The following is a 13,849-nucleotide window of genomic DNA, read 5'->3' as shown; positions in this document are numbered from 1 at the left end:
AAGAATCAGACACTTAACCAACTGAGCCATCCAGGTGCCCCCAGCATGTGGGCTGTTTCTAGTTCTTGCCCTATTATGAATAACTTTGCTGTGAAGAATTCTGGGCTTTGTGTGTGTGTATGTCTGTGTGGTCTCCAATACAGCCACTCTTTCTTCCAGTGTTGGAATAGATTTCTCATTTGCTGTTGTATAGGTTTTTGGATAGAGATTTCATCTTTAACAGCAGTTTTAGGTTCACAGCAAAATCGAGAAGGTACAGAGAATTCCCATATCCACTCCTCCCACCTCCCTCCTCCACCATCAACATATATTTGTTACAATCAGTGAACCTACAGCAGCACATAATTATCACCCAAAGTCCATAGTTTCCATGGGGGTCCACACTTAGTGCTGTTCCTTCCATAGGTTTGGACAAATGTATGACCTGTATGACAGGTTTCCATCATTAGGGGTATCATGCAGAGTCATTTCACTGCCCTAAATATCCTCTGCGCTCCACCTACTTACCTTGCCTCCCCCCAAACCCTGGCAATCCAATCTTTTGGATTTGGGCCATTCTAATAGGTGTATATAGTAGTATAGTTTTGAGCTGCAATTCCTTAATGACATCTGATGTTGAACATCTTTTCATATGTTTATTTGCCATCTGTATATATTATTTGATGATGTGTCTTTGGCCCTGTTCAGGTCTTTGGCCCACTTTTAAGTCAGATTGTTCACTTTTTTTTGAAGATTTTATTTATTTATTCATGACAGACACACAGAAAGAGAGGCAGAGACACAGGCAGAAGGAGAAGCAGGCTCCCTGCAGGGAGCCCGAGGTGGGACTTGATCCCAGGACCCTGGAGTCACACCCTGAGCTGAAGACAGATGCTCAACCGCTGAGCCACCCAGGCATCCTTTATGGTTAAAATTTAAGAGTTCTTTGTATATTTTGGATAATGGTTCTTTATCAGATACGTGTTTCACAAATATTTTCTTCCAGCCTGTGACTTGTCTTGTCATTCTCTTACCTTTCATAAAGCAGAATCATTAATGTTCATGGAGTCTAGTTTACCAATTCTTTCTTCATGGATTGTCACTTTGGGATTGCATCTAAAATTCACCAGACCCAAGGGCATCCTACGTTATCTTCCAGGAGTTTTATGGTTTTGCATTTTGTACTTCGGTCTATGATCCCTTTTGAGTTAGTTTTTTATGAAAGGTGTAAAGTCTGTGTCTAAATTCATTTTTTGCATGTGGATGTCCAGTTCTCCCAGCACCATTTGTTGAAAAGTCTCTCTTTGCTCTATTGCATAGACTTTGCTCCTCTGTCAGAGATCAGTTGACTGTATTTGTGTGAGTCTGTTCCTGAGCTCTCTATTCTGTTCCACTGATTTATTTGCCAGTAACACATCACTTGATTACTGTGGCTTCATCATAAGTCTTGAAGTTGGATAGTGTAAATCCTCCAACTTTGTTGTTCTTTAACAACATGTTGGCTCTTCTGGGTCTTTTGCCTCTCTGTATAAACTTTAGAATCAGTTCGTTGGTATCCACAAGATAACTTTCTGGGATGCTGATTGGGATTGCATTAAATCTATAGATCAAGTTGGGAGGAACTGATATCCTGACAATATTGAATCTTCTCACCTATATACATGAACTAGCTCTAACTCTTTGGTCCATCATCAGAATTTTATATTTTTCCTCATATAAATCTTGTACATATATTGTTAGTTTTATTTTTTATTTTTTAGAGGGAGAGAGAGTGTGCATGAGGTGGGGGGAGGGGCAGGAGGAGAGGGAGAGAGAATCTTAAGCAGGCTCCATGCTCAATGTGGAGCCCAACTCGGGGCTTGATCTCATGACACTGAGATCATGACCTCGGCTGAAATCAAGACTTGGATGCTCAACCAGCTGAGCCACCCAGGTGCCCATTGTTAGTTTTATATGTAAGTATTTCTTTTTTGAGAGTTCTAATGAAAATAGTATTGTGTTTTCAATTCCAAATTCCACTTGTTCATTGCTGGCACATAGGAAATGAAGTTTTGTACTGTAACCCTGTATTCTGTAACCTTGCTATAATGGTTTACTAATCCAGGAGTTTTTTGTTGATTCTCTGAGATTTTCTGTAAGATGATCTTGTCATCTGCCAACAAAAAAGTTATTTCTTTCTTCCCCATCTGTATACAGGTATTCCTGCTTTTCTAAATTCCCTATTAGGCCACTTTCCTTTTATGAAAGATCTACATTGGTATGTTTTCACTAACTGAAAGAAAACTGAAGAGGATTTTCACGTTTATGAAAAAAGGCAAAAGGTGAAAATAGTGTTCAGTGTCTGCTGTGCAGTAAGCCATTATGGAGGCCTCACTTACCTGCCTCCAGCAACAAGACTGGCACCGCCAAGCTCCTGCCCCAAGAACTACACCCAGCATCTCAGTACCAAGGCTCTAGAGCTCTGCACTGTGTCTTTGCACATCAATGCTCTATCTCTTCTTTATGCATGTTAGCAAGATGAGTCCGAAGGTTTCAGAAAAGCCTAAGAGAGGTTATTTTTTGAGTCTGGGAACACTGAGAAAATTTTCCTTATCAATTTATGCTACTTGCTCCTTTGCTTTATACCATTTTGGTTTACAAAAGGTTTTATAGGAATGTTCTACTTTGATATTGAGGAAACCTGTATGTTTATTTCCTTCTCTTGTCTTATTGGCTTAGTGAGGACTCCCAGTAAGATGCTGAAAAGGAGAGGTGAGAGAAGACATCCTTGCTTTGTTCCTGATCCTAGTGGGAAAGCTTTAAGCATGATGTTAGTGGTAGGGTTTTTGTAGATAGCTTTTACCAAGTTCAGGAAGTTCTCTATTCCTAGTTAACGGAGAGCTTTTATTATGAATCGGTGTTAGATTTTATCAAATGCTTTTTTTCTGTATCTATTGATATAGTGATGTGCTTTAATTGGTTTTCAAACACTGAAACAGCCTTGCATATCTGGGAAAAATCCCACCTGAACACAGTGTACAATTCTTTTATACATTGTTCGATTCAATTTGCTAATATTTTGTTGAAGATTTTTTACATGTATGTTCATGAGAAATACTGGCCTGTAGTTTACTTTTCTTGTAATGTCTTTCCCTGGTTTTGGAATTAGGTTAGTGTTGGTCTTACAGAATGAGTTAGAAAGTATTCCCTCTCTATCTTCTGGAAGACACTGTAGAGATTGGTAAAATTTCTTCCTTAAATATTTAGTAGAATTTGCTACTAACCCCATCTGGGTCGGGTGCTTTCTCTTTTGAAAGTTATTAATTATTGAATCAATTTCCTTAATAAATACAGACCTATTCAGGTTACTTGCTGCATATATTTTTAAAAGTATATGTGTATCTCTTGCTGAGATAGGGTGGTTGAGTTCACGGAAGTTAATGCATACAGGCCATGACTCTCCTGGAAATAAAGTGTTGGTGCTCAAGGATGGCTCAGCTGGCTAAAGACCAGTGACTGGAGTGCATCTCCAGGATTCTGCTAATGCAAGTGTGTACGTGTGTGTCCTCTGGCCAGGTTTCTGGAATCTGGGAGGCTGCCTGCATTTCCCCAGCTCATCTCCCTTTCTCTGTCTCTGCTACTCTCAGCTTTCTAGGAGACACAATCTTGCCTGAGAGCTAGTGGTTTCATATCACCCAAAAGAGACTCTGGGCAGGAGATTCTCCATGGCAGGACACAGGCCAACAAGACTCAAGAATATGACTCCCTATGGAGCCTCAAAGCCCTGGGATGGCTTCCACCTTACATCTTTGCACTTGCTTTCTCTCTGCCTGGAACCCTCTTCCACCAGATATATGTGGCTTCCCATTGCTCAGGAAGTGCCTGGTTCAAATGATGCTTTCCCCTAGAAGCCTGCCCTGGCCCTCCGCTATGGCCTTCCCTATCACTGTCTCTCTTCTTTTGGCACATGTCAGTACCTACAAGTCACCCCTGTCTGCCTCCAACAAAAATCAGCTGCACGAGGCAGGGCCTTGCTTGTCCTTAGAGAGCCTAGCCCTGGGCTTGCCCCAGAATAGGAGTTCACTCTTTGGGTGTGAAGGGATGATTCCTTGCTCCTGATGAGCCTCACCTATTGCCCCAGTCTGACACGGCCCAGCAGAATGCACCTGGGTGGGAGCCCCTTGATACCTCCCAGGTTGCAGGCTGCTCTGGGGTGGGGAGAGGACTAGCCCCATGTGGATCCACCTACCTGACCTCTTCCCACCTCCTCCCCAGCTCTCCTGCCCAAAATGACATGCCTTCTCCCCAGAGTCAGGCTTCCAGTGGAGCTTTCCAGAAAGCTGAAGCTAGAGCAGGGGCAGAACTTTGGATGGGAGGATGGGTGGCTGCATAGCTCAGTTCCCAGTGGCTACGGGGGTCCCAGGATGACAGCCAGTGATGGAACCCTCTCCTCCCCGCACCCAGCCAGCCCTGTCAGGAGACCTACATGCGGATCTGGGTGTTTTTCAGGGTTAAGCTCAGATCATCCAGGGCCTCCTCCATCTCCTGTGTGTTCTGGATGAGGGAGAGGTTCTGCTCCTCTAGATTCATGAAGACGTCCAGGAGCTGCTGGGGCTCTGTGAAGTACAGCTCCAGCTCCTGCAACCAGAGCCATGTGTGCAGGCCGGCTGGGCAATGCGGGGGGACGAGCTTCTGCAGCCCCACCCAGAGTGGGGCCACTGACCTCCCCTTCACTGTCTGGATCCTCGTACACTGTGGAGATGGAGTTTGACCTGCAGAGAGATGTGGGGTCAGGGCACTGCTACCCTGCCTGGGGAGGCAGGGGAGCCAGAGGTCTGCTGGTTGTCTTACCCCATCCCCGGTGCTGAAGCCTCCTGGCATCACCAGGGTACCTTCCTGCCCCTTGTGCCCTCCTCCTCTCCGTCCCAGCAGCTGAGCAGGCAAGGGCACCAGTTCCCCTTTCCTCCCCATAGCTGTCGTACAGCAGTCAGGGGACAGTTTCAAAATTCGATTAGTTGATAGCATTTCAGTTAGAATAAAACTCAGCCTCCCCGGGAGCCTGTAGGGCCCCTACTGTGCCCTCACCTCCCTCTGCTACCCTCGAAGTTGCTCTGCTCCTGCCCTACCAGCTCTCTTGAGGTTTCTCTGGGGGCTGACCCTACCACAGGACCTTTGCATCCACAGCTGCCACTGCTAGAGTTGCTGGCTCCATTTGTCATTCTATTTCTACCATTTCTTTCCTGCCCACCTCCCCTATCTAGGTTTGCCCTTGGCACTTGTCCTTGACAGACTACTCAGAGCTCTCCTTTGATACCGCAACCACCTCGACTGATCCTGAGCACCCTACATGGGCAGGGACCATCCTGCACTGGCCTCAGGGTTGCACTCAGTATGGGGTCCTGGAAGCCCCCGCTGGATGGGACCTGGCTGCCACTGACTTCCAAACCTGCTTCCATCGCCCCTCCTGGCCTCCTTCAGCCCAGGCCCTGGCCCTGGATGTGCAGCTTCTGCTAGCTGAGAAGCAGGTGGGGCAGGCTCATAGCCAGAGGCATTTGGGCTCTGCCCCCAGGAACCTGGCTGAGAACTGCCTGACTCCAGCCCTGACCTGACACAGGAGAGGTGCTAAGTGCAGGGCTCTGTGGGAGCCCAGAGGGGGAGCCCTGGAGGATTTCCCAGAGGAAGGGTCACAGTAACAACCAAAGCACTCACCAGGCCGGTGCCTCATACTGAACACTTGATGTCCATTTGGCAAATGAGCATGCAGCTTAGAGAACTGGCCACCCACCCAAGGTCACCAGCAGGGTACTGCTGGCCTAATTGGCACCTGAGAATCTGCCCTCTGGATGAACGTAGTCTGGGGGGCAGGCTGGACTTTAGCTCCCACTTGTCCTCTCAACTGAATGCCTTGTGCAGCCCGCCACCTGCTCGACTGTACTCAGTGGCCCTGGTTGCATGGCTAACAGATGGAGAGACCTGGATAGTGTGATCCATAGACCTCTCTTCCAAGGGATGGGCCCAACATGGGGCTTTGATGGCGGGAGCTCCAGGCTGAGGGCAATCCAGGCAGAGGAAGCATGCATAGCTACCCTCTTGGAGCCTCTGTTCAACACTGAAGTGGAAGAAACAGTTCCCACTGGCCAGGCTTGCAGGGATCAAGGTTAACCGAAGGCATGTGCCCGGCCCCCCAGGGGTGGCTGGTCTCCAAAAGGCACCACATGATGCACAAGGATGAAAGTGAGCCTGGAAACTGGTAGCACTCAGGTCCCCTCCCAGCCCAAGATGCATCAGTTCGGGACACGGTGGAATGAGAACATCAAGGGGGGGGGGGGATGCACTCACAGAGGCGTGGAGCTCAGGAGCAGGTGGGTGACAGACCACGGGAGAGGCCGTTGGAGAGAAGGAAGGACAGGGGATGGTGCACGTAAGGGGTGAGCAGAAGATACAGACCCGCGAAGGAGGGTGGCGGGGAGGCTCCTGAGCGCCTGGACCAACTGTTCTTGCAGCCCAGGTACTGCGACCCTTATCTAAGCCGACAGACTAGAAAGCTTCCAGAAGAGAGCACAGGAGACTATTTCAGTGACTTTGGGATTGGAAAAGATTTCTTAAAGAGGGCACAAAATGCACCAACCATCAAAGCAAAGATTGGCTAATTGGATTCAAAATGATCACAATGAGAGAGTAATAAGACAAGTCACAGGCTGGGCAAAGTTATTCATACTATACTCTTACATGGAGAGGTGGCATCCAGATAGATAAAGAACTAATAGAAACCCAGAAGAAAAAGACCAATAGTCCAATAAAAATGTACAAAAATTGGGGCAGCCCGGGTGGCTCAGTGATCTAGCACCGCCTTCGGCCCAGGGCATGATCCTAGAGACCCAGGATCGAGTCCCACGTCAGGCTCCCTGAATGGAGCCTGCTTCTCCCTCTGCCTGTGTCTCTGCCTCTCTCTCTCTCTCTCTCTCTCTCTGTATATCTCATGAATAAATAAATAAAATCTTAAAAAAAGAAACCCTGAATGAAATATCTATATATTTTTAAATGTACAAAAATTGAACACTTTACAAAGGAGGATCTGAGTGGCCATCATATTTGTCATCATGAAAATGTCATGAAGACCATAATGAGATACCACTCTACCCAGTATTAATCCTGTCTTCTCTTTTCCATATTCTGTTATGAATATTCCATTTTCACCCATGGGGCTGAGCTGACCCTGGACTGGATAGACCGTCCCTGCCAGGGCTGGCCAATTCCAGACAAAGTAAAGGACATACCCTCCAAGTGCAGACCCACCAGTCCAGAGCTCAGATCCCAAGCTCTCACAGCCAGAACCACTAGCCCCCTGCCCTATTTGCCAGATACCTGAGGACACCCGTCTGTCCCAGAGCCCCGAAATCCTTCAAGCCCGCCAATCCTAAATCCACGTCCTCTGCCTCACTCATTCTTTCCTGCAGAAACTGCAAGAGGGGGCTTCTGTCCCCTGTTCCCCAGCTCCCTGTGCCCCCAGACCCAGCCTCTTGCCTCCCCAATGCCCCCCTCCTCATGGGAACTGAGTGAAGGCCATCTTTTCAATGACATCATCTCCTGATGTGTTGGTCTCACTGAACGTCACATTTTCTACCAAGACACTCGATTTGCAAACGCCGCCGCCAGAATAGAGACTGAGGGGACCTACAACAGCCCAACCCCAGGGTCTGAGCTTGCCAGGCGAGACGTGGGGCCACTGGAGCTCTCCTGCCTGCTGGCCGGAGCACGAGTCTGTTTGGAGGCCTGGGCACAACCGCTGCTCACCTCCACCCAGCAATCCCACTCTCATTTCCAACACACAGAGGGCTCGTGCTCACACATAAAAGTCCAGGGGGCATGCCGCAGCTTTAACCAAAATACGCAGCTCTGGGGAACAGCTCCAAAGGCCCCACTCGCCACGTGGAGACAGGACCCAGACTGGGGCCTCTTGGGAGCCGGCGTGTGAAAGCAGCACCAGCCAGCTTTTGCGCACAACCGCGCAGACATGCAGCGGGAGAAGCCGGCCAAGAGCATGCTGGGGCCCTTCTCACGGCACCGAGCGTCAGCACAGGGAAGAGCCCCAGGGCAACAGATCCAAACAGTGCCAACTTCCTGGGTGAGGTCTGACCAAGGAGGGCCTGAGGGAGTTCTGGGCACCGGGAATGTTCTATGGCCGGGTCTGGGTGTGATTACACAGGTGCCTACATGTGTGAAAATTCAAGGATTCCCTTAAGATTTGTTCGTTTTGTTATCTGGCAATAGCATCAATATAAGAGGGAAAAAGTAAAGGAAGACTGACCATGTCAGACACTTCCCAGCCTCTGGAGGCTCTGACCTGAGGTGCCAGCTCCCCCTGGGTGCTGGTACCTCGGTTTTCTCACCACCCTCCAGGTGGCACTGGGGCTTGGGGTGGCTGGCTGGGGAAGAGGCAGGAGGAAGTCTGTCTTGTGGTCACTTGCTGCAGCTGGAGAACACTGGTGGCTGTGTGTGGGGGTGTTGGGGACTGGCAGGGAGATATCTGGGAGGTGTTTAAGAGGCATCTGGTGTTCCCATAGTGGGTGCTGTAGGGGTTAAGAGGCAAGAGTCACTGGAGTTGGGACCTGTCCAGGAGGAGGGCTGGCCTTCAGCTGGAGCATCCAGGATCACTGACAGCTGTTAGACATTGAAACGACTCTGCAAGACCAGCAGACCCACCCCTGCCCCAGTGCCCCCTGGGACAGTAGATTTTGTTCACTTGGCTAGGTCCAACATTATCCTACAAGTTTCGGTGAAGATACTTATCAGATGAGATGAGCAAATCAGTGGACTTTGAGTAAAGCAGATGACGCTTCATGGTGGGCCTTGTCCAATCAGTTGAAGGCCCCAAGAGAAAAAGACTGACCTCCCAGAAAGAACAGGGAATTGTCCCAGCTCACTGCCTTCAGACTCACGTTGCAGCAACTCTTCCTCCCTGGGTCTCCAGTCTGCCAGCCACCTGCCTTGGCTCTCCAGTTTTGCCACTCTGGCCCAAGGGCGCTCCAGATTGCATGCGACAGGTAAGCACCCTGGCAGTGGCCCTGGCACTATGAAGGCAAGCGCCTCACAGCCATGCGAGCCCCCCCACCCCACAGTCACACATCATGAATAAGGCCCCAACTGTACGGGAGACCAGGGGCTAGATGGCCGGGGGAGGCTACAGTCGGCCTCCACACGTGCCCCCACCTATGCTGTGCACAGACAACGAGCAGCACAGGGCCAGCTCCCTAGTGAAAGGGAGGATGGGGTAAGAAAAGCACCTTTGCTCGTACTTAGGTTGAATGGGCGGAAATGCCAGCGTTCTATTGAGCTGCCCAACAGCAAGCAACGTCATACGGTTCAAGGAACCGTTAACATAAAAATGGCCGCCAAGGGGCGCCCAGGCCTTGTCACTTCCTCTCCGGTCACGATCGCAGGCTTAGCAGGGAATCTGCTTAGGAGTCTCTCTCTCCCTCTCCCTCTGCCCCTGCGCCTACTCGCGTGTGCTCACTCTATCAAGTAAATAAATCTTAAAAAAAAAAAAGGGCTGGAAGGATATGCAGTAGATAACAATTCCCACTGCAGTGCCACCTGTGGCTTCCTGGCCCAACAGTCTGGGTGGAAGGGGGCTGGAAGGAGGTGCACGGGTGCTGGGGGGCGGAGGCACAGGGTGAGCCTTCTCAGCTTGTATCTTTCTATATAGCTGTGATTTTTCTGAATGTATTACTTAGAAAACCCCTAAAACTAAACACATTTTCAGTGAGGGAGGAGGAGTAACTGGGGGTGACCCAGCAGCAGGGGGAGGTGGAGGGTTTGGCTCTGGCCTTGTAGGCAAGAGCAGTTTTATATGGGGACAGGTTTTCATTGGCTCACGGATCTGTTTGGGGTTTCTATTTGTCCCTCTCATGTTTTTAAAAAAGATTTGAAAGTCAGTCACACTAAATCTGGGTAATTTTTTTAAAAAATCCAGATCTGAAAAAATAAAAAAAAATAAATAAATAAATAAAAATCCAGATCTGGGGATGCCTGGGTGGCTCAGTGATTGAGCGTCTGCCTTCGGCTCAGGGCATGACCCTGTGATCCTGGGATCGAGTCCCGCATCAAGCTCCCCACAGGGAACCTGCTTCTCCCTCTGCCTGTGTCTTTGCCTCTCTCTCTGTCTCTCATGAATAAATAAATAAAATCTTAAAAAAAAAATTAAAAATCCAGACTCTGGCTTCTCTTGAAAAGCTCTGGAGCTCTGGCCTCATTGGCCAGCACTCCTTGGGCACCGAAGGCTGGCAGAGCCTGTACCCTTCTGCTCACACCTGTATATACTTGACTGTCCCATTAGCATCCAAGTGGGTCACCCTAGGCATAAGTTTATCAAATTGGACAGAAATAAAACTGTTCAGAAAACATCTTGATTTGGTGCTTAAGTCAGACTAGACACTCTGCATGTTGGGAACAGCCCCTCCTCATGGTCACACTCTTCCCGGATAGGCTGGACTCATCCTGGGCACCCCTGGCCTGGAGCCCCTAGGGAGCACCGCCCCCCCCCCCCCCCCCGGGCCCAGCCACTTTCTTACCCTACACTAGGCCCACTCACCCTTTAGGGTCCAGCCCGCTACTCACGCTGGGCTGGCGGCTATGCTGGAGGCTCATGGCACTGGACAGGATCCGCCCCAGCCGGGCCACCTGCAGGAACTTCCAGGGCTTCTTTGGGCCCTGCCCATCTGGAGGAAGCAGAGGAATGGTTTCCATGCACCCCAGCCCAGGGCGGGACACCTCCAGCTTGGGGCAGCCACGTACCTCTGGAGCTTGCTTTGCTCTTGATCCCTGGTCCTACAGGAAGCAGAGGAGGATTCCAGATGGCTCCCACCGGAGTCAGGCCTTCAGCAACACTGCCTGAGGGCAGAGGCTTCCCCAAGATGCCCCCAACCCTCTTTCCCTGAGCTTCAGAAAGCAAGCATGGGAGGGAAGGAGGGAAGCCCCTTGGTCTGAGTTAGCACAGGCCCTATCTTGCTTGAGTGAATGTGTGGGCAGAGCCACAAGGCCTTAAGGGGCAGCTGCTGCCTCTGGTGGGGCTTTGCGAGGTCCCCAAGGGGCCCCGGCCTGGGGCCTGGACACCTCCAAGGCCACCGCCAGCAGGTCACAGGGTCTAGATGGACCCAGGGACCCTCTCTCTCTTTTCCGCTACCTTTGTCTCCAACTGAGGAGAATAAGAGGTTCTCTTTGGGGGGCTCGGTGGCCTCCTTGGCCTTTTTGAGAGCTAGGTGCTTCTTCTCCTTTTCTTCCAACCACTCTTTGGGCGACAGCTTGTAGAGGAAGTCCTTGTAGATCTTGTAACGCTGCAAAGTGTCTTCAAATTTGGAGATTTCACTAGACCCGGGGAGGGGGTGGTGAGGTCAGCTTCTGCCTGCTGGGACCCCCTCCACAGGGGACCACCTCTGAAGCCTGGTCAAGCCTGGCAGCAGCACTGTTGTGCCGGGGAGAGGACACCACCCTGCCGAGGACCAGTGGGGGCCAGATGTCCAGTTACAGCCCTCTGTGACCTTGGAGTGGCGGCTACCCTGGGGACTCTGCCAAGTGAGCCCTGCCTCCCGCTGGTGTGGCCTGGGAAAGTCACTGAATCTTTTCTTGACCTCTGTCACCTCATTTGTAAAATGGGCAGCTGAGTCCCTGAGCTATTTAGGTTTGAGAGGTGAGGCTGTGAGGTTTGTGCAGTGCAGGGGCCCTTTTTTGCCTATAGGAGAGGTGTGCAGGGAAATGGTGGCAGAGCCAGCTCCCCAGGCTCCCCTCTGAGCTCGCCTTTTGATGTTCATGATCTGGGTGGTCAGGTCGTGGATCTCAAGGATCTTCTCCATCTTTGCTTTGGTCTCCTTCTCAGCCCTGAGGGTGGGGTGGGGGTAGGGGCGGGAGCCAATCGCAGACTGTTAAGGAGGGCGTGCACACCGCCCTGGGGGGTGGGGGCCAAGGAGCTGCTAGGGGCCAGTGGGCAGGGTAAAGGGTGGGGCGGGCTGCGAGGTGCAGGCAGGTGGAGCGTAGGTGCACAGCCCCGGGGAGGGGGCACCGGGGGCCGGGGGTGCAGGGGGCGCCGGGGGCGCGGGCCGCCCCTCTGCACTGGCTCACGCTCTCAGGGCCTGCACGGAGCTGCGGTCGTTCTCCCGGAGAAATTCGTCGAACAGGGCAGCGTCCTTCTCCAGGGACTTCTCGGCCCGCTCCAGCTCCGCCTCCTCCTTGGTTGCCAGCATCTCCAGCCGCTGGATCTCATTCCGCTTCATGTCCAGGGCGTACTGAGGGCCAGCAGCGTGGGAGACGGACTCCTTGCAGGGACGGCCCCATCCCCTGCCCTGCAGCTGGGCTTACCTGGATGAGGAACATCTGTCGCTTCTGGTTGATGTAGTTGCTCATGTTCTCAGATTCCATCTTCTTTTCTGCAAAGAGGGGAAGGATGCCTCTAGGTGGGGGGCGGCGGGGGTAGTGCGAGGGAGACCTCAGCTGGGCTAGGATGCCGCTCCTGGCAGGTGCTCTGCTGAGAGGCCCAAGTCATCCCAGGGACTCTGTTTATGTGTTGCACTCTGCATGGTGGGAGACTGGGCCAGGTGGGAAGTCCTTTCCTATGCCTAACTCAAGCCTCTCTTGCTGTAGTACTCTTCTCATCTGGAGTGAGACTCTGGACACCCCTGCGCTGAACGTTTCACCCAGCTGGACCTAATTAGGCCAGGACCTGCATCAGGGTGTTGAGACAAACATGGGGCAGCATGATCTCTATTTGGGGTGCTCTAAGCCCCCAGGATCCAATTTAGTTAGTAGCTAAGTCTAGACACCAGGGTTTAAGCCAGGTGGGAGGAAATTAAGGCAGGCATCTGGAGAGCCAGCAGAGAGCCAACACATTTGGGGCTGAAGGCCAGGGGAGCCTTTCTCCCTCATCTTTCTGGGGAAGAAGGCCTAGATGCACCCAGACATTGGAGAGGCAGGGAACCGAGGAAAGGGCTGAGGAAAGTGGCTCTCTGTGTTGTCTCTCAATCCCTCTCCTTTCCCAAAGACCCTGATGTGACATGGGAGTCTTAAGTCTAGAAGCCTGGCAGAGACCCAGCTTGGCTGCAGCCTCCCTGGGCCACCTGTGGGCAGGCCCTTCCCTCAAGGAGACCCAGCTCCTCACTGCAAATCAAATCTGGAACAAGGACATGTATTGTGCCTGAACCCCTTGGGTCCAGTCTTCCCCATCCAGACACTACCTGCCTCTCCCAGGTCTTAGGAGACAGAATGCAGCAATGTGCAGTGCTGTTCTCCCTCCTGCAGAGCTGGGCACACAAAGCTTAGGGGTTTGAGCTTAGGGGGGTGAGCTTAGGGCTCCCCACCCAAAAAAGCAAGTCATTGGGTCAGGGGTGGAGGCTGGGGGTCTCTTTAACATTCACATTCAGTACACAGGCAGTCCAGTTGGGTTCTGGGACTTTATCATCTGGGCTCGTAGAATATTCAGTACTTAAGATGTCCTCCTGGGTCATAAAATTAACAACAGCTCACACACACAACTTCCTTCTCACTATGTGCAGCATCTAAAGACGTTGAATCCCACAACCCACAGGTTGGCACTGTCCTAGGCCAGGAGAGGAACCTGCTGTGCAGAGCTGGCCCAGGACGGCGGGGTCATTCGATGCTGAAGCTGCCATCTGAACTGCAGGGCCCAGTTCCAGACCGACACTACCACCAAGGGAAGCAGCTCTATCTTACTCGTGTGCAATCTGCATTCACGTGCACGGTAACATTCCGAATGCACGCGTATTGGGATTCAAAGGCTTTCAGATCTGCAGTCTGGAATAGAGCTGTGTGCAGGCGGGGGCGGGGGGTGGGGTGGGGGAGTGTCCTACACAGAAAGACCACCCCACCCCTCGTCCCCACTGCA

The 13,849-nt window shown here is 51.4% G+C and overlaps 1 protein-coding gene across 6 annotated transcripts in view; it reads right to left on the bottom strand.

The window, feature by feature from the left end:
- The window catches only part of CFAP100 (cilia and flagella associated protein 100), a 52,487-nt gene that overhangs the window by 15,154 nt on the left and 23,484 nt on the right, over positions 1-13,849 (bottom strand). For 5 of the 6 annotated variants that reach the window (XM_072784846.1, XM_072784848.1, XM_072784849.1 and 2 more), the window contains 8 exons: positions 12,310-12,377; positions 12,073-12,236; positions 11,752-11,832; positions 11,141-11,322; positions 10,753-10,785; positions 10,550-10,676; positions 4,682-4,730; positions 4,445-4,596 (listed from right to left, as the gene is read on the bottom strand). In XM_072784846.1, coding sequence (XP_072640947.1) covers positions 4,445-4,596; positions 4,682-4,730; positions 10,550-10,676; positions 10,753-10,785; positions 11,141-11,322; positions 11,752-11,832; positions 12,073-12,236; positions 12,310-12,377 — 856 coding nt within the window. The remainder of the gene's footprint in view (positions 1-4,444; positions 4,597-4,681; positions 4,731-10,549; positions 10,677-10,752; positions 10,786-11,140; positions 11,323-11,751; positions 11,833-12,072; positions 12,237-12,309; positions 12,378-13,849) is intronic. The other variant, XM_072784851.1, reaches the window with a different exon arrangement.

Source organism: Canis lupus, chromosome 19 (genome assembly GCF_048164855.1).
Source record: "Canis lupus baileyi chromosome 19, mCanLup2.hap1, whole genome shotgun sequence".
NCBI lineage: Eukaryota > Metazoa > Chordata > Mammalia > Carnivora > Canidae > Canis > Canis lupus.
The sequence above is the reverse complement of the archived record's forward strand: the minus strand, read 5'-3'. Positions and strand labels throughout refer to the sequence as shown.